The sequence below is a fragment of the Buceros rhinoceros genome, unplaced genomic scaffold, assembly GCF_000710305.1.
Source record: "Buceros rhinoceros silvestris isolate BGI_N320 unplaced genomic scaffold, ASM71030v1 scaffold12859, whole genome shotgun sequence".
Classification (NCBI taxonomy): domain Eukaryota; kingdom Metazoa; phylum Chordata; class Aves; order Bucerotiformes; family Bucerotidae; genus Buceros; species Buceros rhinoceros.
This window is the reverse complement of record NW_010432410.1, coordinates 904-24,963: the sequence shown is the minus strand read 5'-3', so window position 1 is coordinate 24,963 and position 24,060 is coordinate 904. Positions and strand designations below refer to the sequence as shown.

General features: G+C 36.6%; 1 protein-coding gene across 1 annotated transcript in view; it reads right to left on the bottom strand.

Moving 5' to 3' along the window:
* Positions 1 to 23,466, bottom strand: part of LOC104500171 (UDP-glucose:glycoprotein glucosyltransferase 2-like) — a gene marked incomplete at both ends in the record, with an annotated part of 60,867 nt that extends 37,401 nt beyond the window's left edge. The window contains 8 exons of the mRNA XM_010143776.1: positions 2,522 to 2,621; positions 5,686 to 5,786; positions 6,424 to 6,499; positions 7,500 to 7,596; positions 9,708 to 9,882; positions 14,104 to 14,216; positions 15,529 to 15,659; positions 23,384 to 23,466. Coding sequence (XP_010142078.1) covers positions 2,522 to 2,621; positions 5,686 to 5,786; positions 6,424 to 6,499; positions 7,500 to 7,596; positions 9,708 to 9,882; positions 14,104 to 14,216; positions 15,529 to 15,659; positions 23,384 to 23,466 — 876 coding nt within the window. The remainder of the gene's footprint in view (positions 1 to 2,521; positions 2,622 to 5,685; positions 5,787 to 6,423; positions 6,500 to 7,499; positions 7,597 to 9,707; positions 9,883 to 14,103; positions 14,217 to 15,528; positions 15,660 to 23,383) is intronic.
* Positions 23,467 to 24,060: the final 594 nt, after the last annotated feature.

Sequence of the window (24,060 nt, the reverse complement as noted above, 5' to 3'; positions counted from 1 at the left end):
ACACTGTCTACACCTGATGACATTCTGTGAAATCTACCTCAGACTAACCTTTTCAACTGGAAATACCGAGACACAAAAACGCAGGTTATAAAGTGAAAGAAACTTCTAGAGGAATGGTATATTCATTTTTTATGGTTTAAGGAACCCCTCAATTTTTAAGGAACATAGTATTTTATTTTTATAACTAGTTCTAAAAATTTCATACAGCTTTTTCAAACCAAAATTTGCATAATTATAAAATGGTTGCTTTCATATCTAAACTGTATGAAATGTAAAAAAATTAAGAAAATTGCTATTATAATGATCAGTTATCTAAAAAGATATTGCTTAATCTTTTAATCTCCTGTTTATTCTAGTGTGTGGGTTTTTTTCCAAATTAGTATTTTTGACTTGGCAGGTTAAGCATGATTAGATTATTAAGAAAACATTTTATGTGCCATTTTTACAAAACACCCCTTTGATTTAAGTTTGTTGTCAATGCAGACCTACTAACTTTAAATTATTTAAACACTTGTAATCTCTCAGGTTAAAAATAACATGCTGGATTATCATATTAGAATAAATCTTACAGGACAGGAACTGCAATTCTCCTTTTAATAATTCTGAAGTCGTGTACTTCTACCCATAAAATGTTTGAAGAGTAGGTAAATTGTGCTCTAATGCCACAAATACACAGCGGGAGTTGTAGTGGCATGGAACAGTTTAATGACTTAAATCAATGATTTAAATGTCACCTAACATACTTCAAATTGACTTTTTCATGTCCTTTAGAGAACCAGCTCACCTTGCAGTTCAACATTACCTATGTTTCCACTGTCTTCTAAAGGAAAGCTGCATTTTCTGATCGCTAATCTGAGTGTGATCCTGTACCTTACTATTTCATGATAATTAAGTTTCAGGCATTTTAAAAGTTATTTTTCTTCCTTGAAACAAGATGATACTAAGGTCTTTTTTCCATTACAGCGTAATTTGCTCTAACAGAAAATCAGAGATGTCAATGAGACACTGTTATAATTAAACAAGAATTGTAAAATGTGAAAGCCCACTGAATTAAGAATCCTATTTAGCACCATATTTAATTCAGTAATTCAAGTAAATATTGTTGATAAGATTACATGAAGAACTTAATATAAAGAAAAGCATTTCTTAATTACAATACAATTAGCTTACAGGAAGAGCAGTTTTTAATATTAGTACAGAGGAAAATGTTATTTATTTCTTTAATATTTACCATGATCTTTCATTATGTAATCATTAAGCTATGGGAGACAGTAAAAACACTACATATAGTAGCTGGGTCCCAGTCTTGTCAGCAACGTTGTGCTTAGAACTCATCTAGGTGGATCCCTTACAAAATTTATTAATAGAATTTTGCCTGAGTAGATCTGCTATTAATTCAACAGAATTTTCCACCTGGGGAAATATCACATGATCTCAGAATCATTTTGGTTGGAAGAGACCTTTAAGATCAAGTCCAACTGTTCACCCTGCACTGCCAGGGTCCCTAAACCATGTCCCTCAGCCCCACATCCACATGGCTTTTAAACACTTTCAGGGATGCAGACTCCACCACCTCCCTGCGCAGCCTGTTCCAGTGCTTAATGACCCTCTGTGTAAAGAATTTTTTCTAATATTCAGCCTAAACCATCCCTGGAACAACTCGAGGTCATTTTCTCTCATCCTACTGCTTGTTACTTGGAAGAAGAGACCAACCCGCCCCTCACTACAACTTCCTTTCAGGTGGTTGTAGAGAGTGATGAGGTCACCCCTCAGCCTCCTTTTCTCTAGACTAAACCACCTCAGTTCCCTCAGCTGCTCCTCAGACGACTTGCACTTTAGACACTTCACCAGCTTCAGTGCCCTTCTCTGGACATGCTTCAGCACATAAACATCCTTCTTGTGTGAGGGCGCCAAGACTGGACACAGGACTCAAGGTGTGGCCTCACCAGTGCCAAGTACAGGGAGACAATCACTTTACTCCTCCTGCTGGCCACACTAGTGCTGATACAAGCCAGGATGCCATTGGCCTTCTTGGCCACCTGGGCACACCACTGGCTCCTATTCAGCTGGCTGTCGACCAACACCTCCAGGTCTCTTTCCACCAGGCAGTTTTCCAGCCACCCTTCCTCAGCCTGTGGTGTTGCAGAGGATTGTTGTGGCCCAAGTGCAGGACACGGCACTTCGCCTTGTTGAACTTCATACCATTGGCCTTGGCCCACTGATCCAGCTGGTGACTAACCAACAACCATATCATTCCAGTAAAAAACATCCAACTATAAGTGCCTAAAGGATTAGGATGCCTTCATGGCATTTCCTGCATCAGACACGAAACATTGAAGAGACTCATCATGAGCTCTCCCAGAAGTTATTTCCCACTCCATGAAAATGCATGGAATCCATCTAGCAAGCTGTAAAACATGAATATCTGACTGCAGGATTTGGATATAAATCTGAATTACTGCCCTTAAATTCAAACGCGAACATAAAATCAGTATTTGAAAAACAAGCTTAAGTGTCATACCTGGCTCTTACTGGGAAGTTCTGAGCTATGTCTTTCATTACCTTTAAGGCATCATAAACAGGGTTAGACATAATTCGAGCAGCTGCTTGAAAACTAAGATCTGGGGGGAAAAAAAACAACCCAAAGAAAATGAAACAAATTCACACTAGAAATATCACTCTCAATCAATACTGCCTACAATCAGAAAACTGTTCCATACATACACTCTTACTATTAACATTTTTGTTTCAATTATACATTGTAAAAGATTATGAAGTAACATTTTAATAATGGTCAAAAAAACAGGCACTTAATGTTGGAAATACCAAATTCAGGCCTTCCTACAGAATTCTGCTGGGCCATCTTGAGCACACACATTGTACATGTAATTTCATCACGTGGTATTATGCCAGTATCACAATGATATGATGCTCAAACCCAGCTGCACACCAACTCAGTCACCCATAACTGCAGTAAAGATCATTCCAGCTCCAGGACTTCACAAGATTTTCAGATAACAGATATGTAGAAGGCTGATTTCAACATGTGAGGTATACCGTCTTGAGGTGTAGCAGCAATTTCACAGGAAGAGAAAATGGAGCCTCATGAAACAAAGGCAAATTTCCTGTGAAATTTCAGTTTTCCTAGGTCTGTAGCACCATTTGTAAAGGGATCTCATTTTCCTCTCTGTGTTCTTTTTCAGAATGAAGTAAATGTTCATACATCAGGACAGCTTATAATTCATTTGCCTATGCACTGGAAAAACAACAATGGAATTCAGTTAGCATTCTCTGGTGCCTAACTCGGATGTGACAAATCCGGGCATATGAGACTGGAGAAAATCCAATTTTGGAGCCAATAGGGTAAAGCAATAATATAATAGTTAGGCAGACTGTATCCAAAGTACCTGGAAGCACCTATCTCAGTGCAATGATGGTTTTTCCTCATAATCTGATTTTCCTCATAATCTGATTTGAGCAGGAACTGATGGCCTCAAGTTATTCAGTTTGAGGACAGCTAAAGCAACATATAGTAAAATGTGCTGGTCAGAAAGTAAAAAATGATGCTGCCTAGTAGAACTTTGCACCATCTTTTGAAGCAATTAGGAATTAAAGAAAAGGTTGAAAAGTGAATAGCACATATTTCTAGTTTAGCCTGATAAGGTACACCTTGGCTGGAAAAGGCGAGAGGTGGAATGTTAATTTGGTATTTCTTAACGGTCTTACCAAAAAGTAAAGAGATCACTGTTTTCAAAAGAACATTTCAGATCCTTTCCAACAGCTACATAAGCTGTGATTAGGTGAAGCAATACCCCACTGTTGCTGTTACTACAGATAGTAATTCTCTATATGCACTTCCAACATTCACTTAAAATCTTTCATCAATGGTTACTCATTTCCATTTCATGCTGAACAGCTGAAATATGAATATTCAAATCTCACTGAGGCAAACCAACATGTCTTTATCATCTTGGTTGTCTCTGGTCAGGGACTGTCACTTACAGAACTCCCCTGTGGCACCTTAACAGCTCAGACAGCAGAGTAGGGCACCTTGGGGAAAAGATGATCCTGAGCTTAAAGCAGATGTCAAAGTATGCTTTGAAAGCTAATGAAGCACTAGAGATCAAGAGGGTGTTCACACAGATAAAAGAATGAGTTCTTAAAGGGAATATCACATTTGTACTCTGAGCATCATTTTTCACCATGAATAGTAAACCTAATCACTTAAGACATAAAGGCTCTTGAAGGGTATCTCTTGAACGATGTTTGAGTCATTTATAAATAGAAGTATGCCCTATAGCTGGAGTTTTTCTTAAATTTGGTTAAATTTTTACTTGCAAGTTAATTAAAGAAAATCAGAGATTAGCTGAGCCATTAACTCAGACTCTATAATTAACTAGAGAAAGCACTCAGTCATGTCAGGAGTAAGATTATCAAAACTGCACCATATGAAGCGGGGGCTGAAGACCCCCTGTCTAAAGGCCCTGAATGTACTTATCACAAGCCAGGACCAGTCTTCCTGGCATTGAACAAACAGCATCCCAACGCTTAACTACTTTCAATACCATGTGAACTGGTTGCTCGGAGAGCAGCAACAATTCCATTTTTTATATGCATAGCCATGACACCGCAGAAAATGCCTGCACTAGAGATTTTGTACTAGTTTTTGAAGCTAGACACTAAAGGGATCAAAGTTTCACAGCTACTCCTACTTGAACATCAAGAACGTGGTATTCAAACATGTAAAAAAGTAAATACACAAAAGGAGAATTTTCTTTTTATTTGCACAGGAGAACTGAAATACACTATTTTTCAAAAAATTTTTTTAAAAATTTGGCCCCAGATAAATCCTGCAGTCCAAGGGGAGTTCATTGATGACAGATTGCAAGTGAACTACAATCATTGCAAATAGCTAGTTTAAGACTGGATATTGCTACCAAACTACAACCTCAAAAAGAAACTGAAGTTCAGATGATTGCTCAGTCTCCTTTACTGCATGAGTATAAAGGCAAATCACCTCTGATCAGGCGTCTTCTAAATCCAAAGAACACAACAGGCAAAATTTAGTTGCCTAAACTTAAGTGTCATGACATTTTAGGGACCTATTTTAGAATAATTTATAATTCCATTCAAGCTACAGAAGCACAGAAGTTGTTTGGAAATCAGCTTCTAGATATCCCTTCTCCTTTTCCACAGGAAAGCTTTTAAAAGCATGTTCTTCCACTTGACGTTATATTAAAAAAATGTATCATTGTGAACTCCAGTACACTGATAAAAGTTACAATTTATAAATTAAACAATCTTACCCTGTATTTTGTCCAGACTCAATAGTCATGCCAAAACGATACTTTTTGCCTGACCTCTCAAAAAAAAAATATCTAAAACTAAATTTAGCATCCAAGATAACACATCAGGCATAAAGCCAGGCAGTGTAACTTCTGTTTCTAAAATCAGTAAAGTTAGTTATGATTCTCCATCTTATAAAATCACTTCAATGCTCCTCTAATTTCTAGCATATAATACCAGGACAAGATACCAACACATTCTTTTTGAATGCTTGATACCGTACTGCCTTTTTATGAAACTGTACATCTCTTAAAAAGAGGGTTTTATCATAATGTTATCAACATAACAAAGGAAAATTAAACAGAGTACTATATTAATTTGGTAAAACTCAATACATACCCTGTAGCTCCCAAACCTTCAGTGGTTCCGTGTTGTTAGTAGTTTCAATTAGATATTTTTTAAACTCTTTCAGATTATTTTTCAGATCAGGATGCATCTGTCTATAACAAAACATTTTTTTAAAAGGCAGAATAAATTACATCCATCAATGCCTGCTTTTATCCACAGTATTGCTCACAGGTAATACTGTTATCTTTACGGTAACAAGCAAGAATTAAAATTTTAATTCTTAAAAGCAAAAATGAGTATTTGGGGTGAGATGAAGTGATTTCTGAGGTCAAAATCCAGTCAATTATGGGAAGTAGTTCAATTGCTTTGTACTGATCCGTCTCAAACTCTGTCACATAAATTTTGATGGAATAAATGAACTCAAAGACTAAATACTATTAAGACACAATATGGGTAACTGGACAGTTAGGTTATTATAGCATAGTGTATATTTAACTGTACTACAGATTAACTGTACACAGAGATTGTTGTATTACCTACAAAAGGTAAAGGCAAACAATGTTGAGAACATCTTTTATAAATTAATGTCACTGACAAAAATCAATACTGAGCACATAAATCACTAGTCAACTGCTGCATCCTTACATCCACAAGATATACACAAAAAAAACTAATCAGAATTTTCACCACTGGCGAATAATTTCCAACATAAATCTCACCTATTAGAAAAAAAATCTTGGTTCAGGTTCCGGAAAAATGCAGAATTTTAATCACAACTTAGCAACTCACTTTAATTTGCCAAAGAGAAATCCTTGGACATCACTTTCCTCCTCATCATCTTCCTCTTCTTTTGTCTCATTTGATCCTGAACACATAGCACACATAGACAACATAAACCAGGAAAGTTACTGATGGTCTTATGAATTGTGAAATGGTTAACAGAAACATATAATCACAAAGTTGTCATTCTCAGGTGCAATTTCAACTAGATTTATACTTATACATTCATATTTTGGCATCAGAATGAATCACTTTATAGAACTTAGCAACATTCAACTTAATTATTAAATTCATCCAATGGTTTTATGTTTTATATAACTGAAATTGATACAGTTGAATAGTACACTTCCCAAAAGAGCTATTTCTCAGCTTAAGTGGTTAGGTTTGACTCTTACCAGCCAACTACTACTAAATTTACGCTTTAAAAGTATGATAACTTTAAAGCACTTGAATTTCCAGTTAGCATTTGATGTAATTCAGAGATGAGTTTTTTTCCTTGAAAAAATTTAACTATTTGACATGACTCAAAGGTTATTAAACCTTAGTCTTACCAAAGAGAGTTAAATAACTTTCTTTCTATCTTACAAATGTCCACACAAAGTAATTTCTCTGTGCCAGAATATTATAGCTACCACGTCCTGTGGTAAATGTCTCATTTCACCACAGACACTGGTACCAAATTCTATGATGCAGCACATTTTTCCTATAGAAGATCATGAGAGTATTTCCACGTAAATTCAGAAATTAGTCCCTCACACCTGAAACACTAACATGCAGATCCTGTGGTAATCAGCATATCAGAGATGCCAACAAAGTTATTGAAGAACACAGGCTGAAAGGAATAAGAATGTGTTATGTTTTGAAGAGCCACAATTAGAGGTTAGGTAACGAAGTATATCCTAAGCACAGCTGTTTACAGATGCTCACATATACTTTGATATCCAGTTCCTAATGTCTGAGACTTCCTTCCGTAAAAAGAAATTAACTATAACCATCAAAACATCACTGAATTTATAACTGAAGATTATAACATATTTCAATAGTATCTCCAACAAGATATCACAAACATAAAAACCCCCACATACCTTTAACCTGCGTGTCATCTACTGCTTTATATTCTGTGCTCTTTATTGCCAGTTCTACCCCATATCCAGACAAATACATTTTTCTGGAACTTGGTTTCTGTTTGATGATATTAACAGAACAAAAAGTGTAACTTAGAAAACGTATTTATAGAAGATTTACAATATTTAATACTGTAACTTTAAAATGTTATGACAGTCAAACTCATCCTTCAATTTATGAATCAAAGTACAAAATGCTACACCAAATTACAAGAGTCATGTAAGACATACTGACAGTCCATTGAGGTGTGTCACAGAAAGTAAGGGCTTCCTTTCTCTCCTGTAGACCACAGAAAGGCTGTGTCAAAATTGTAGTCCCTTTATATAATATTAGAAGGGCTAAAACAGGCAGCAGCTGGTAGCACCCTATACAGTTATTGACACCTTACAATTCGCATTTTAAACACATTAAACATTTTAAACATTTCTTTGTAACTTTACCAGACTTTCAGCATGTTAGGAGGAAATTCTCTATTTCTGTATCAGACCAATTCTTTAAAAAAGTTTGACAAGTTAATAACTTCCTGCAGGTAAGATGAAGAAAACATATTAAAGTGCCACTGCTAAAACAGGTCACTACTTATTAAAAACAAACAAGTATTTCTAACTTCAGCGTATGAGTTTGACACTCAACAGTATAATTACTCAGAGCATACTTACTTCTGAAAACGTGCCCTAATTTGCCCTAAATGTATGAAAATCCCCTTTCCAAAATGCAATTTGCACATGCACAGCAGCGATTTCTTTAAAGCCTTTCAGCTGTAGCTTGCAATTTCTCAGAATCATTCAGTACTGGGTATCCTCTAGCCCACCACTGAAAACCCAGAAGGGCTGGGGATTTTCTCTAAGGTTGGTCCTCTAAGGAAATCTCAATGCAGAGAGAGCACTGCAGTCTAAGCAGTCTCCGTGATACTCACAAAAAAAAAAAAAAAAAAAAAAAAAAAAAAAAAAAAAAATCACATAAAAAAGTATATCTTTCTAAAAAAAAAAAAAAAAAAAAAAAAAAAAAAATCCCCGACAACACAAAAAAAAAAAAAAAAAAAAAAAAAAAAAAAAAAAAAAAAAATCACAGTAGAAAGATTATACCTCTCCTGCTCTCAATGCTCCCTCTTCTGGTATTTAATGTAAAAAAAGCAGAGAGAATCCACTTCAGTGGGAACCAAAAAATAAAAACGGAGGTTGTGAGGAAGGAAGCAAAGGGAAGAGCACTCTGGAAAGAAAGAAAGTGCAGGAAGGAAGACAACACTCATCATGGTGCATAAGCCAGTCAGAGCAAGGAGACTGAAGTAATTTAATTGAAATAAAAGTGTATAAAAGAACATAAAGTTCAGTAAAAACTATATTCCACACAACTCAGAATAATGGTTTCCTCAGATTCTGTGTTTGATTACTGTGAGCAAACAACTCGAAGTCATCTGCAAACTATGGATCTCACCTCCCTGAAATGCCTTGTCTACATAATTCACAGCAACCTTTCACTCCATCAGATTATTCTTGTATTAGCCACACTACTTAAGAGCAGTGCTTCGAATATAAATTACAAAAAACTTCCAATTACCAGAACTGGGGACAATACAGTTCCATGTACTGGTATTTGTCTTGGTTTGCTTCAGGGAGAAAAGTAAATTAAGAAAAGCATTCTGAAATGCTATGTTTATAATATTAATACCATGCATGCAATGAAAGCTCTTGAACAACTCAATGATGTCAACTACAGTAGCCCATGCTGCTCTACTACAATGAACTCCTAAGATTGTACTGAAGATATATAATGTTCTAAGTATAATTAATTGTTGTTCAACTTAATTTTCTAGTCTACTTCCTGTTTTTCCTAATTCTTGTTACTACTATGTTCATCTGCTGCACCAAGATTCACCCAAGATCTTTGTACAAAATCCAGACATATAACCATAAAAGAGATATTTGAAGATCAATCAGTGATGCAAACAGTGCTTGCATGCAGGATTAGATAGTACTATAATTCTTTCTTAGCTTCAAAGTTTGTATTAGACAAATCTCTTCACCTAGAAAGTTTTAAAATTAGAAGATATATATTGCACATGATTTAAGCAAATGCAAAACATAAAAAATGTGTTTCGTCAAAAAGCAAGCAAAATAAAAACAGAATACAAACAGTTTACTGAATTAATGTATATTTGCACTGCATACCTGAACATAATGCCGGAGAACATAAACAATTTCCTCCTTTTGCGCCTTCTCAGATAAAATCTTGTGGAATTTGACAAAGTCTTTTGTACCCATTTCTGCATAGAGTACAACCACTGGGCCATCCTCTTTGAGAGTTGGGAATTTATGATCTCCCTTAAAAAGATACGGCCTGGGTCTGGTTTGAAAAACAAATAATTGTGATATAACATATTCAGGAAAGAAATGAAAAATGTGGTAGTTTTTCTACTTCATAACTGAAAAAATAGGAAGGGCTTACATGCTAAAAGTACACAAGCTATGTTAAAATCATTAGAAAACAACCATGATTGCTCACAAACGAACTTAGAACACCAAATTTAGAAATTAAAGTCTAAGAAACTGAAAAAAATAGCATAAATTATAAACAATTTTAATATATTTTATCAAATCATAACATAAAGAGCAAATGAAAAGCACAGCACTGAGATTTTTGTGTAACAATCAGAGCTGAAGCTTTAGATTATGTATTGTATTTACTAGAGATGTACAGAGCAATCAGTGAAGAACACAGCAGCAGAGGGATATTCAGTCAGACTTGAGAAAGCTTCTAACACGCATGGAAACTAACTGGGGTTATACTTCTTTAGCACCATCAAGCTCTGTTAATTTAGCTAATTTTGCAAATGTTGACTGCCTACCTATCCTTCTCATTAAAAGCCATGTCTAGAAAAGTTACTCTTCCTATACCTGCAATGATTTCTTAGAAGACTGCAAACATCTTTTGCATAAAACCTGAGAAAGATGGAAAAATAACAGAGGATATGATTAATATACTCAAGGTGCTAATTGTTGACGAGCTCACTTCTTTTTCAAAGTTGTCTTTGCATAGTTACCCTTGAAAGACCAGTAAACTCCCTCCAAACCTCTCCAAGACAAGTTCAGAAACTCAAATCTATCATGCACTACAGAAATGCATGTAATAGATGTTCACTGAAAAGTCAAACTGGAAAGGTGTGAGTGGAACTCCACACACCACAGTTTCTGTGATGCAAAGCTTAAGAATATCTTCAATAAAAGATCACTGCAAAGGACCTTTGGAGGTCATCTGCTCCAAACCCTCACCAGAGCAAGTTCTCTATTAGGTTACTCACAGCCTTAACATGAACATCATCTATGACTTTGGTAGGTATGCAATCAAAGACCACATTTCGAAGGCAGACACAAAGGGAGGGGCCTGGTTTGAGAGTTAACTTGGGTGCATGCAGCCATGCATCACACAAATACAGAGCAAGCTTTCCCACTGTCATCACAGGATGAGGCAAAGTAGGTGTCATCAGGGGATCTGAAACAACTCTTGAATGGGTAAGCTCTGCTCAAGAACAGATGTAGATTTGCCCTAATGAAAGACTACATATGGGATGTGACTTACGCAACTTTGTTCTCATATCCAGCGAGACAAGAGCTGCCACAGTCATTTATAGAGAGTTGAAATCTTAAACCAAGGGAGCTTCTCTCTTCTTAACTAATCACATAGGTATAGCAGAAAAAAGACTCCTGTTCTCAAAAGGTGGGTACCAAGTGCTACCATGACTTTCTTGAACACTGAGAGTCTCCAAAGAAGCATTTTACCCCATAAAGAACATATTTTGTTAAAAAATTAAGGGCTGTGGTGAAATAACATTGCATAGGACTACCGTAATGACCTTGGATTGGAGAATTAAAGTGTTCAGCCTTTGTAAATCCAAGCTAAGCCCCTGTTTCTCTTCGAACCTGGATAGTACTGAGAAGGGATTGATTCTCCTACTATTAGAGCTTAAAGTTAATTAATTTCCTGCCATAAGAAATTCTCATGAGAAGGCTGCCTGAAAGGGAAGGAACAGCAGTTGGGGCAGACAAAAAAGAATTTTTAAAATATGGATGTGGAGTTCAGCACTTACTAACCAGTTACTAGGGTAGTACAGGCAACTACATCCTTGCCTGGATAGTTGCCACGATGGGATGCAGAAGGAACATGATGGACAGAAGACAGCAGACATGCATACTGACAAACCTTCTACAGCACTTGGTTGTTTCCAGCAAAATGTGACTCCAATTGATGCTTCTGCACTTGGCAGCAACAGCCCCAGAAATCTTAGTGATGTGCTTTGCACCGTTCGCAAGACAAGCAATCCCAACCATTTAACCATTGAAGATTTTGCTCTGACACATCCAGAGCCCTTGAGCAGTCCATTGCACTGCCACACAACATACTTCAAATCAGAGCCATGCAGTCCGTTGTAACATGGCTGAAAGCGCAACAGACCAAGTCACAGTAATTGCTACATAAAGGACTGGATGAAGCAAAACCTTGATTATGACATGCGGACTATTTGGGCTCTCCCGAGTCCCAAGTGGCTGAGACTTCCTGTCTCTCAGGTTGAGCTGATGGATCTGCACAAAATAATGCAGCCTCTTCTTTCTCTTACAGTGAGATTTCAGATTATCATCCCTATAAACTAGATGTTTCTAGTGCCCTCATCCAATATAGGGAACTGAATCCAGGACACAACTGAAAGCCTAGTTTAAGTTGGTCTGGCTTAAGTGTAAGAGTCATGACACACAAGACAGAAAAAGAAAATGAAACGCAAAGGAAAATAGTTTGAAATAAAGAAGGAACCAATAAACCAAAGAGACGTCTTTTCCTAAAAGCCACGGAGAAAACAAATGACTGGTTTAGAGGAACCAACAGTGAGATGGCACACTGTTCCATATATCATTTTTTCACCGTACAGAAAAGAAAGGACAGGAGCACAGTCCTATCTATATCCTAGACTAAACACCTCCAGCACAAGTGAAAAGCATCTTGCTACTCCTGAGTAAAACTGGAAATATTAGTGGAAACAATTACCTGAAGGTGAACACGTTTTTCCTCAAAGTCTAGCTCCAGGAACTCTAAATATTTGAGTGACACAACTACTTTTGGGGTGGAGAAAAGGAGAGGAAGTTTATCACGATTTTGTTCCCACAGCTCTGAAGGCTGTAATGTGACTAGTGTACACAAAGCTATCCAAAACACAAGAACATTTAACAGAAAGAACTTCAGTTGTTGAGTTCTTAATGATTTCTAGAAGTCTAACACTTTCAATTCTGAATACTTCAGCATTCTATTGTTTAGTATCATGATTTTCCAGAACCTTGTAAGTTTTTTAACAGTATCTCCAGAAAGGAGAATGGGATGACTCCAGTTAGCTGCTTTAGAAGAGTATATTCAGACATTTAGATAAAATATTAAGGTCTCATGATGCAGTAATATATGACCAGAAGAATTCAACATCATTTTTAAACACAAAATATAGTAGCAATAATTTATGTAAGAAAGTAAAAGACACTTATTAGGCAGAATGTACTAGTTAAAAACGGGATATTACAAACTGGACAGTAAAGAGCTTTTGCAAAAACCCTTGGCTATTAGAAAGAATGATTTAGTAAGTTGTAATTGTATCAATGGACTTTAAAATACTAGAAATCACACATATAGAACACAAATGTTTTCAGAAGCAACTGTCCCCAAAGAGACAAATGTATTGGTTTTCAGTTTGTTTTTTTTTTTAATTTATGCAAAAACCAGGAAACATGCCCTACAAAATAATCTTTCAGATCTACGTATCTCCATGAAATGGTTAGGCATATGGACACTAACGTATATTATGGTGACCTTGACCATAGGAGGAAAAAAATAGAAAAAGTGTTACATATAGGCCTTGAAAAAAAATTAATTATTTTAAAATAAAAATTAAAAACTTTGCTTTTATTATTTTGTTTTGATAGGTTCTACGTATTTTCCTTCATAGCCCAAATTCATTCTGGCCTGATGCTGGTTTCCACAGGACAAAGCCTGCAGAAAGACTTGATAGGTGCAAAGTCTAGCACAAAGTGAGGAACAGGTATGCCAGCTGAGGTAGAAACTCCTCTTCCACTCCCATGCCAAGCCCTTACAAACCTCAAATGCAGCAGCACTGACTACACAGAAAGGTCTGCCAGCAAAAGCATGGTCTCAGACACAGTTAAAGTTTTTATACAAAGTACACAGTAACTTGAACTTGACTATCCCATACCAAAAACACACAAACCAAAGTTATCCATGTGGTTAGAGGAGCACATGTCCATGATTTTGTTTTAAAACCTGCTTTGATTCATAACTGATGAATTCTCAGAGCTGTAATGTTTAAAATATTTCAAAACCTAAAGTAACACTTTTAAAACAACGTGTACGTTAAATGCGTATGTTTTAAAATATCCAGTAAACAGGGATTTATGGGCTTGGCATTATCAAGTAAGTAGAATATAAAACTTCAAAATACTAAAAGTATATAAGCAATAATACATTTCCCTCTTTAAGTATTCTTTTTTTCCACTTAAAATAGATCATTACATTTACCTCTTAGTAGCTTTCTTCAGCAGCTTTTTTATTTCATTAGTCTTACAGGTGTGCTTCTCATGGATAACCACAAATGCACTGCAGCCTTCTGGTGGAGGTTCATCAGCTGCAATCTAATATTTCAACAATTATACTCAACCAGAATGCTTTGATTGCACTTCAACTTAAACTCACATCCCCTTGATTAAAATAACTCAACAGCTGCCATTGAGTTGTGTGTCTAATTAAGCCCATTCAAAATTGGGTACATGTGAAAAAAGTAATGGAAAATATTAGAAGATTAAGACTTTATAACCTTTGTGAGATGTGCTCTATCAAATGCAGTCATATTTCAGAAAATGCAAGTCCATTTATGTTCTGTAAAGATAGGGCTGAGAAATCTCCTTCACAAGCTGAAATCACAGCCTGTAATCTGAGATATTTTTAATTTCAGTTGCTATCAGCCAGGAAATTCCACACAATTAATGTAAATTTTTGGTTCTTTCTCCTTGCCACCCCCCCCCCCTTTTTTTTTTTTTTTAACTCTCTTCAGCTATTCCCATGTAAGGTCAGAATCATACGATTGCATATCAATGACTCTGGATTCACAAGCTGAAAGATAAAAATGAAAAGGTATGAGACTGAAATGATGATATTTCTCCAGAAAACACTTGGAAAAAGCTAACTTTATTACTGCTGATTACCTTTCAGAAGCATGGATTTCTCATTTTATCTTGAAAGTGGCATTGTTAAAAGGAGGAGGAGCAGCTTTAGGCTAGAGGCAGAGTGAATTTATGTCCTCTCATTTTTTTATTAACAAAGCAGATATTTGACTATTGTATCTTTCAACGTTTCAAATGCTAAAATAATGAGATGAGAAGACCACTAAACAACAAATACCAATTACTTGAAGCTACAGGAAATTTCCTGCTCTGGGAATGTCTGAATTCCTGTAGGATTATTTAAAGCAATGAAAAAAACCCCCTACAACATGAGTTTTAAAAATGAATCATTTCAAAAATTCTACCCTGAATTACAATTAAAAATGAATATTTGTACCCGTCAATATAGCCGGCTTATAAAGCATCATCTTTATCACAGAATCACAGCATGGTAGGGGCGGGAGATCATCTAGTCCAACCTCCCTGCTAGAGCAGGTTCACTTAGAGCAGGTTGCATAGGATCGCATTCAGGTGGGTTTGCATATCTTCACATCCTCTCTGGGCAGCCTGTTCTAGGCTCTATCACCCTCAAAGTAAAGAAGTTTTTCTTCATGTTGAGATGGAACTTCCTGTGTTCCAGTTTGTGCCCATCGCCCCTTGTCCTAATATAAATGGATGTTTATTCCAAATAATGTCCATGTGTTTGTAGTAATGAACATTCTTTACTCTGCAGCCAATATACCACAAAAAACCATGTACCAAATATATCAGATAACATAGTCACCTGCTGAAACATCTGAACGGTTGGAGAATATGCCCGTATGGAAAGTGCAAACTTCAACAGATTGATTTGCAAATTAGATAAAAATTGCCCTGCTTTCTTCAAGATTAAATTGTAATAGGAATGCTCCGAATCTGTTGAAGAAAAAGAAGACAAACTTTTAGTATTTAGCCATAAATGATGCACTATAATAGGCAAATATTATGGTAGCGCTATTTAGCAGTTCAAAAGTCTTGAATGTTGTCCACTGATAACTGTTTCCTTTACTATCAATTCTAAAGGCCTTGTGAAACAAATACCACAACAGTGAGCACAAAAGCACTATTGAACATCTAAATAGTTGTCAGCAATATAAAAATCCACTCAAGACAGCAACGTCTCTCAGCAGACCCACAGAGAAAGTCTTGAATAGAGCTTTTTCACTTATTTATATTTATCCAGCTTACACTAGCCTTTTAACGCAAGTTTTGAAGGTTACTTACTTTCAACCAGCATTATTTTACAAATTATTTTCTCAAATTTAGTCTTGGAACAGTCCAACCATGCAACTTACACAAATAAAAATTTAAAGGTGACATTCTTTGGGCTACTCTCACGTATCCTATTTCTTCCTTAAAGACACAATAGAATATGAGAATGGACACAACACATGAAGTGACTCCCCCCCTCCCTGCATATTTTGCCTTCTCAAGGCCAAAATTAGGACTGGAAGGTGGATGGTGTCTGGGAATGACAGAAGTGATAATAAAGAACATTGCTTGGAAATAATTAACATTTACTACTTCTAGAGGCATATTCTAGTGAACATCCTCATGCTGTCTTTGGACTGCAAAGCAAAGAAGCCTAATTAGAAAGAGGTCATAAAGCATTTCTATCAAGTTGTGAAAAAGACTTGTATCTGTTTAAGGAATAATGCTCACCAAAATTCTAAGTCAGGCTATATATGATGTTCTTGATCACACAAACAGGAGTCAGAGAACCAAAGCTATGACCATACTAATCATTGTGCACCAGCCCTGTTCCAGAGATTGCTCTTTCACAGGAGGAGCAGCTGGAACACGTGTGCAACAGATCAGAATTGCCAATTTACAACCCACCCCACCTGCCAGATCTATGTAGTCAGCATGTATTTTACTTACATTGATAGATAATACCTGGAGGCTGCAGTGATTCAAGACCTTTTTCACATGTAATTAAAATATTCTCCTACAAAGGTGAATATCTGCAGCAAAGGGAAAGGGAGTTGCAGGCAGGAACCATTCTAGCTGTCCAGCTCAAATTTATCTGTGTTCTTAGGTCCAACATCTTGTTGTAAAGGTGCTCTTGCTGTGCAAGTAGAATGATCATCCCAGTAGGAAACTCCTTTAGGGGTCCAAAGTGGCATCAAATTTTTTACATAGTTTAACCTGCCAGATTTTACCTGCCTCAGCTGCAGCAGATCTCAGAATTACTTTTATCAAACAATGAATGCAACAGTCAAAATGCCCTCACCATGGCCTAGGTTCCAGAAAAACATCAGACCACTTACAATACCTCCGCAGGCCACGGTTTTGGAAATACCCATTAACTGCTCCCAGCAGTTCTGTATACATTTTTCATAACTAATCACTTCCTATTGTCTCACTTTCCTCTTTACAACCCCTAAGCTTTGTTCATAAAGCCTCTAGGATCTCCTTTCTGTCTTTTCCTCCTTCTTAAAATTCATTATTTAGAAAGGTAGAATTTGCTGTAATTGTCTAGGAAAAAATAAATCCAAGATTACACCTGTGTACAGGAGCTGCCTTACATAACTTACAGGATGATCCTTACTGTCTAGCGTCAACTTCAATGGACAAAAAACCCCATCTGCCCTATGTTTTCTAAACCTATATACAGCCCTGGCAGAACTCAAATGAGATAAACTGAGCTTCACACACTCTAAGCGGCAAATGCAAAAAATTTTAAAGGATCAAACACTTTGAGATTGAAACATCTTTCAAATAATTATACTTCCAAATTTTTTCCACAAAAATAAAAATTAGATCTGAAATTTCTGCCTCTCCACTCAGCCCCAAATAGCATCCTATTAAATACTATGAAGAGTTAAACACACAATTCTGAAGAGACTGCCTCAATAAAATAGTTTTAAAAGTCTTCAAATTCTTTGGCTTACAAATACCAGCTGTGCCTTCACTGCTGTATATAAAACAACCAACAGTTTTGCTCTGAAAGATGATTAAGACAATGATTATTTCAATAAGTTTGAAAAAAGAGATAATCTGTCATGTGCCTTCAAAAACGATTGCATAACATATTGTTAATGTAACATTTATTAAAGCGTGCACCCACTCCTACTATTTTAATTTACATCAGCACTGCTGGCTTCGTCCAGACTACAACTGAACTTTGAACTTCAGCAAGATACATTAATCCACATCAAATGCCATACAGTCACCTAATGAGAAAACATTTTTTCAAGTTTATTACATAGAGAATGATGTTTTCAGTTTTGCAAATTATTTTCACATAGTATTTGCTTCTTGAAACTTGGTAGCTGCTCACCCTCCAGGCACAGTTTAACACTGCACTCAATGCCAAAGACTCAAAGTCATAATAAATTTCTGAGGATGTTAAAGAGAACCATGGAGAAACAGATGTTTCTGGTCATAAAATGCTGCACGTCAGCATATCACCACTAAATTCATTAACAAAGTTGTTTTAAAAATAAACGAATGAGTCAACATTAATAGGACTCGGCTCCAGATTTCAGACATCTGAACGCATGTGTATGAGCTACGTATTGTAAACTTCCATTCCGGCCAAAAGAGATACAGCCCAGCAGCCAACAAAACCTGAGAAGCTATTTAGCACACTCTAAAGATGCCTAAATTTGTCAGCTAAATCGCTCTCTCAACTCCTGTTGCCAAATTGATTAGATTGATTACAGCAAGAACTGAACAGCTAGCAGACTCATATTTAAACATTCACTCTCCGCAATCTACAGCAATATTTCACATTACAGGTAGATCAAAAATAATTTAAGGGAAATGACCTGGATGGCCACAAACAGAAAGTAAAAGTCTGTATCACCTGTCCTCAGATCCCATGCACACACAGCACAAAATTAATCTGAATATACACTGGTCGCCCACATAAGAATTCAAAGGACTGAGGCACAGGAGGTAGGGAGAATAAACATTAAGGAACACAATTAGTCAGAAGAGAACAGGGTGCTGGGATCATTATTTCAAGGGATGGGAGCATGGGGATCGTTTGAAATGCACAGATGTGTATACCTGCATTTATAGATCAGCTAGGGAATTAGAGATCCCAGGTAACCGCAGTTCAAGCGGTCACTGGCCAGTCAAATCCCTATGTCATTCAAGAAAGATGCCAGTAGAGAGGGAATACCTTATTGCATGATTATTATAGAAGTACCACGCTTGTGAAACTGATTCCTCTTGAATCTTTAAGGTTGATACATAAATAAAAAATACTTCTGTCATTTAATTGTGAATACTGTACAGTATTCTAGATTACAACAAATAATTTGTATGACTGTTGTTTATCTATATATAATATACTGTCATTTCAGAGAAGATAGTTTCCCCATTAATATGTTTGTGTGTGGGGTTTTTTTCCTAAAATATATATTTAAGAGGCTGCCAAAAATCCAATATATAAACTGAACCACTCAGGAAGACAGTAAACACTCAAGTTATAATTAGTCAGCAGGGAACTAGCTACTTACCTTCACTTTGTGTTCCTAAATTAACCTTTTGAGATACAAAAGCAGCAGCAAGTCTAAAATGTGGTCTTCAGTGTTTTGTAACCGTGCCATTTTTAACAGGAAGTTTTTGCAACTTTGATTTCTTTATAACATACATGCAGCCCAAAATAGCATCATCTGCATTTCCAAATCTTCCACAAGCCTGGTGACAAGTATGGTGCATATTAAAGTAGACATACACAATGTTGTCCAGCCTACCTTAAGATCTCACTCTAATTTAACATAGTGTACCGCATCATTAATGTTTTGATGTTTTTCATAGTGTACTATCTCAATATGCCCCACTTGATTTGAGTTCATGTTAAAGAAGATGTTAAAACAACCCAATACAACACCAGACCAAATGCTGTACCGAACTCCATGTACCTTGTTCCTACCAAATCCATGAGATTGCTACATATATCATAGCTGAACAGGCCAGTACTAGACCTAATTTGCTAAGGCTGAATATTTTAAATGAACAATTTAATGACAGAAGTTGATTTGATTATTCTAAACTAAAAATAACAAGTTTGAGAGCTGATAAGGAATGGATTGGAAATCATCCCATGGATGATTCACAAGAAAAAAAGAGCCACTACATTTGATTAAGCTGCTTTTCAGCTTTAATACTTTGTGACCCTTCTGAAATACTCAACAGTAGGTAGGGATACAAATCTATTATCCAGTTCTCCTGTAAACCCAGTTTTTCAGCTTCAAATCTAGTAATTCTTTAGCTCCTATGAAAACATTTCTATTTAAAAATGCTTTTATTTTCCAGTTATTGTCCTATCTACTCTTGATACCACCCAGAGCAGAATTGAAAAGTCAATCACCTCAACCAATCCTTTTTAAGCCAGATGCTTTAATTTGCTGAAGTAGTTAGAGTTACTTCAGCCTTAAGGCACCATGAACAACCCTCTACATCAATGTGTCTTGACAAGCAAGAGGTGAGATGGAACCCTTCCCACACCACCCATTGAACCAACTTCTTCTTCGCAGAGGTACAGATACTATTACACACCTCTCAGTAACTGTGCCACTCCAGTATTTCAGTATCAGTAGTCTTCACTCCAGCTGACCATTTTATTTGTAGATGTCTAATGCTGACTTCCCTACCAAAAATAGCTTAACTAATTCACACTTAGTATGTTGACTTCAGTAAGAGACTCTAAAGTTGGAAGAGTCAATATTGATGTGATTTTGTAATTAAATAACCACTTTCCTCTAAAACCAAACCTTCCCCTCTCATCCTGTTCATAAAGAGCATTGGTTTACTTGTATAATACTACCCCAACTATGAACTGACTTTTAGGAAAACCACTTGGTGCCAGAACTTTAAATTTACCTGCATTATAAACACAGGAGTTTGTTGGTCACAATAAAAATACATATCAATTGCTTAATATGTTTAAATAAAGTAGTATTTCAGTACATTCTCAAGGTTCCCTACTTACCAGCATCTAATTGGTAAGATAGGCCATGGAGATTATCCTACTGGTAATTTATTAATTCTCAATCACACCAAGTTTATGCAAGTGAAGTGGGTAAAGTATGTAGCTAACAGCTAATTTCTACAGACATCTGTGTCACTAATAATAAATGTCATTAAAGCTTCAAATTCCTTAGAAAGTTGTCCCAAGCAAGCAGAAAGACATGGTTGATAAAAAACCACATCATCTAATACATCAGTTTTGTCTCGCAGCAATACCAGCTGCATTTACACCACTCACAGCACAAAAAAAAAAGTGTAATTCAAGTCATCTGTAAGTCACCTCATCAAACTTTTACTTAGAGGAGATGTAATTTCAATGCTAGATTAGGCTGCTCAGGGCCTCATGCAGCAGTTTTCAGTATCTCCAAGAACAAAGATGTGACATCATCCTGGGGCAGTCTGTTTCAGTGTTTCCTCAACCCCATGGCAGAAACATTTACCCTAGTAGCTAACCAAAATTTCCATGTTTAAACTTGTGCCCATTGCTTTTTTCCGTATTATTGTGCACCTTGAGGAAGGGTCTGGTTCCATCTTCTCCATACCTTTCCAACAGGAAGTTGAAGATACAAGGTATCTTCTTACTTCTCTTTCTCAGGTTGAACAAACCCCTGTTCTCTCAGCCTTTCCTCAGAAGTCTGCCCCAGTTCAATAATCATTGTGGTGATCCTCTCCAGCGTGCCTTGCCTTTTTTTGGCTCCCAACCCGAGCCTAGATGCAGTCTTGCAAGTGCCACATACAGTGGAATAACTGCTCTTCTTGACCTGCCGGCTGCACTCTTGCTGACACAGCCCAGGCACATAGTTGGCCTTCTCAGGCATAAGAATTTAATGCAACTCACTGTTGCCAAGAATCCCCAGGTCTGTTTCTCAAAAAATGCTTTCTAGTCAGTCAGTGCCCAGGCTGCACTGTTGCTAACATTTTTCTAGGCCATGTGCAAGAAGTCTGTAAAGTGCCTTTGCTGAACTTCCCAATGTTTCCGTTGGCCTACCTCTCCAGGCTGCCAAGGCACCTCTAATGGCAGCCCTATCCTCCAGCTTCTCAACTTTTCCTTCCAGTTCTGTGTCATTCATAACCTTATGGAGGATATAACCCATGCCACTGTACTGTGCATTGACAAAGGCCTTAAACAGCATTAGGCAACAGTACTTGCCTCAACAAATGCTACTAGCAGCTGACCAGAGGTCAAATTCTGCACCTACTTCCATTTTCCATGTCCTCAGGCCCTTACACAGAATGGCTCTGAGCGGCACTCACCACCTGGGTCTACTGTTCTCAATAATTCCCTCTGGTTTTGCTTCCATTTCTGACCTCAAACCATTCCCAGTTCTCATAAGCTCAGTTTTTTTTTTCTTTTTGTTTTACCTCTCCAATTGATATCCCACAACTATAGCCACAGTTCTTTGTACATCTTCTGCTTCTACAACAACCTTTCTGAAGAAATTAGGAGAAAAACACAGAGACACAGTAAAGATCATGATTTACTCAACACAAAAGCACAATGTGAATTTTTAAGCAGCAAAGTGTTGCTTGCCAAGCAGGTCCCAGTTCCTTTCCTAGCAATGTTCTAAGTCTATTGGCTGCTTTGGGCATTGGTGAGCACTCAAATAACATTTTCACTGATCTATCCACATGGACACCACAATTTCTTTTTGACTTGTAATCAGTCACTCATAACTGTCGGAGCATTAATTGTTTCTTAAGTTCTCCCTCCTATATTCAGGATTTTCCACATAACTAGGATGCATTTGTCATCTCACTGCCTTTTCCTGCATAATCTTTCTATAACGCGTTAAGTTCTGACTATTAATGTAACATACAATTTATCTGAATTCTCTTCTAGTAGTAGTGTTAGGTCCCCACAAGAGGAAAGTGAAACAGCCTTACCTTGTTTTGAAGCTTTTTTCACCCTGTTCATCTACTGATCTACCAAGTAGGTCTAATTTTGACCAATCTGTTGTAAAGCCTCATAGGTTTCTCAATTTGTCATTACTATGGTCATTTCTAGCAAACTGCTCTCCAAGGTATCTTCTGAGGTGGCTGACTTTTAAGCTTAGTTTGTTGGGCTTTATGCTTTGTTCTTTCTCTCTAAAATTTAACAACTCAATACTCTATGTAATCATGCAAGGTTTTATAAATCCTGTTTTGACAGTGATAAACATTTATTCTAGAACACCAGCACTACTGCTAGAAAACAGTCACTACGGCATCTACAAGCATTAAATCTTTTGGCCATTCTTTTTCTTTTAGCTAACATACTCATTTTAGTTATTTGTGGGATTCTCTCCCCTACAAACATCCATCTTAACACAAACATGAAGTCTGAATATCCTCTAAGCTCTTACTGTGTCACATACGAAGGCAGATATCTTTAATCGTTACACTTCTGTCCCATATTGTAACAGCGTTTCAGTCCATCTCATCATCTTTACTTTTAGATGGCTAGATCTCTCAAGGGAAAAAATATGCTACAACTTTCTGAAAGAAAACTACCTAGCAAGCAATAGTGGAAGAGTTAGGCTTTACCTGACTGAAACTAGTTAATGTATTAGCTTGATGTTTAAAAATTAAGTACAGTGCAAGACAATGCATTAAAACTAGCATGCTGTTTAACTTACCTCCTTGCTTATAAACTGTTAATTCTCGTACAGTTTCCAAGAACTGCCAAAACTTCTCATTACCATCTTCTGCAATAAATTCACTGTTTAAAAATAAAAATGAATTGTACATAGGTTGACTTTGTCCAAAGATGTACCACAGTAAAATTCTTCAGTTGTTAAAAATAATATACCCAGTGACAACAAAGTGTTAAGCATTCAATGGCCATCTAAGATCTCTGTAGCATAAAACACTGAACAGTGGTACATTTTGGTTAAAAGAAATTTTAAGTACAACATACTACCAATTTGAACTCAACGATCAGAGCTGTAAAACAAGCAGATTGTTCTCTGATACAGAAATAAACACAATTTTTCACTTTATTTTTCCCATGGATATTTCAATATACAGTTCTAAATAAAATCAATTCAGCACACAAATTTTATTTAATAGTGGCTAAATATACAAATAAGAACACACACTCTGTCAGTTTATATTTTTTAATTAAATTACAGGTCTTCATCGATGACAATAGCTACTTTGCTATGCATAGGAGGCCCCCAATCCCTGGAACACCTTCATAGAAGGTTAATCCTTACAACACATAAAACAAGATTTGATTTATTCCATTTTGCGGTAACAGTCCTTTAGTTTTGCTTTTTTTCTTATGGGAACATCAGTTGCTTCTCCCCCCCCC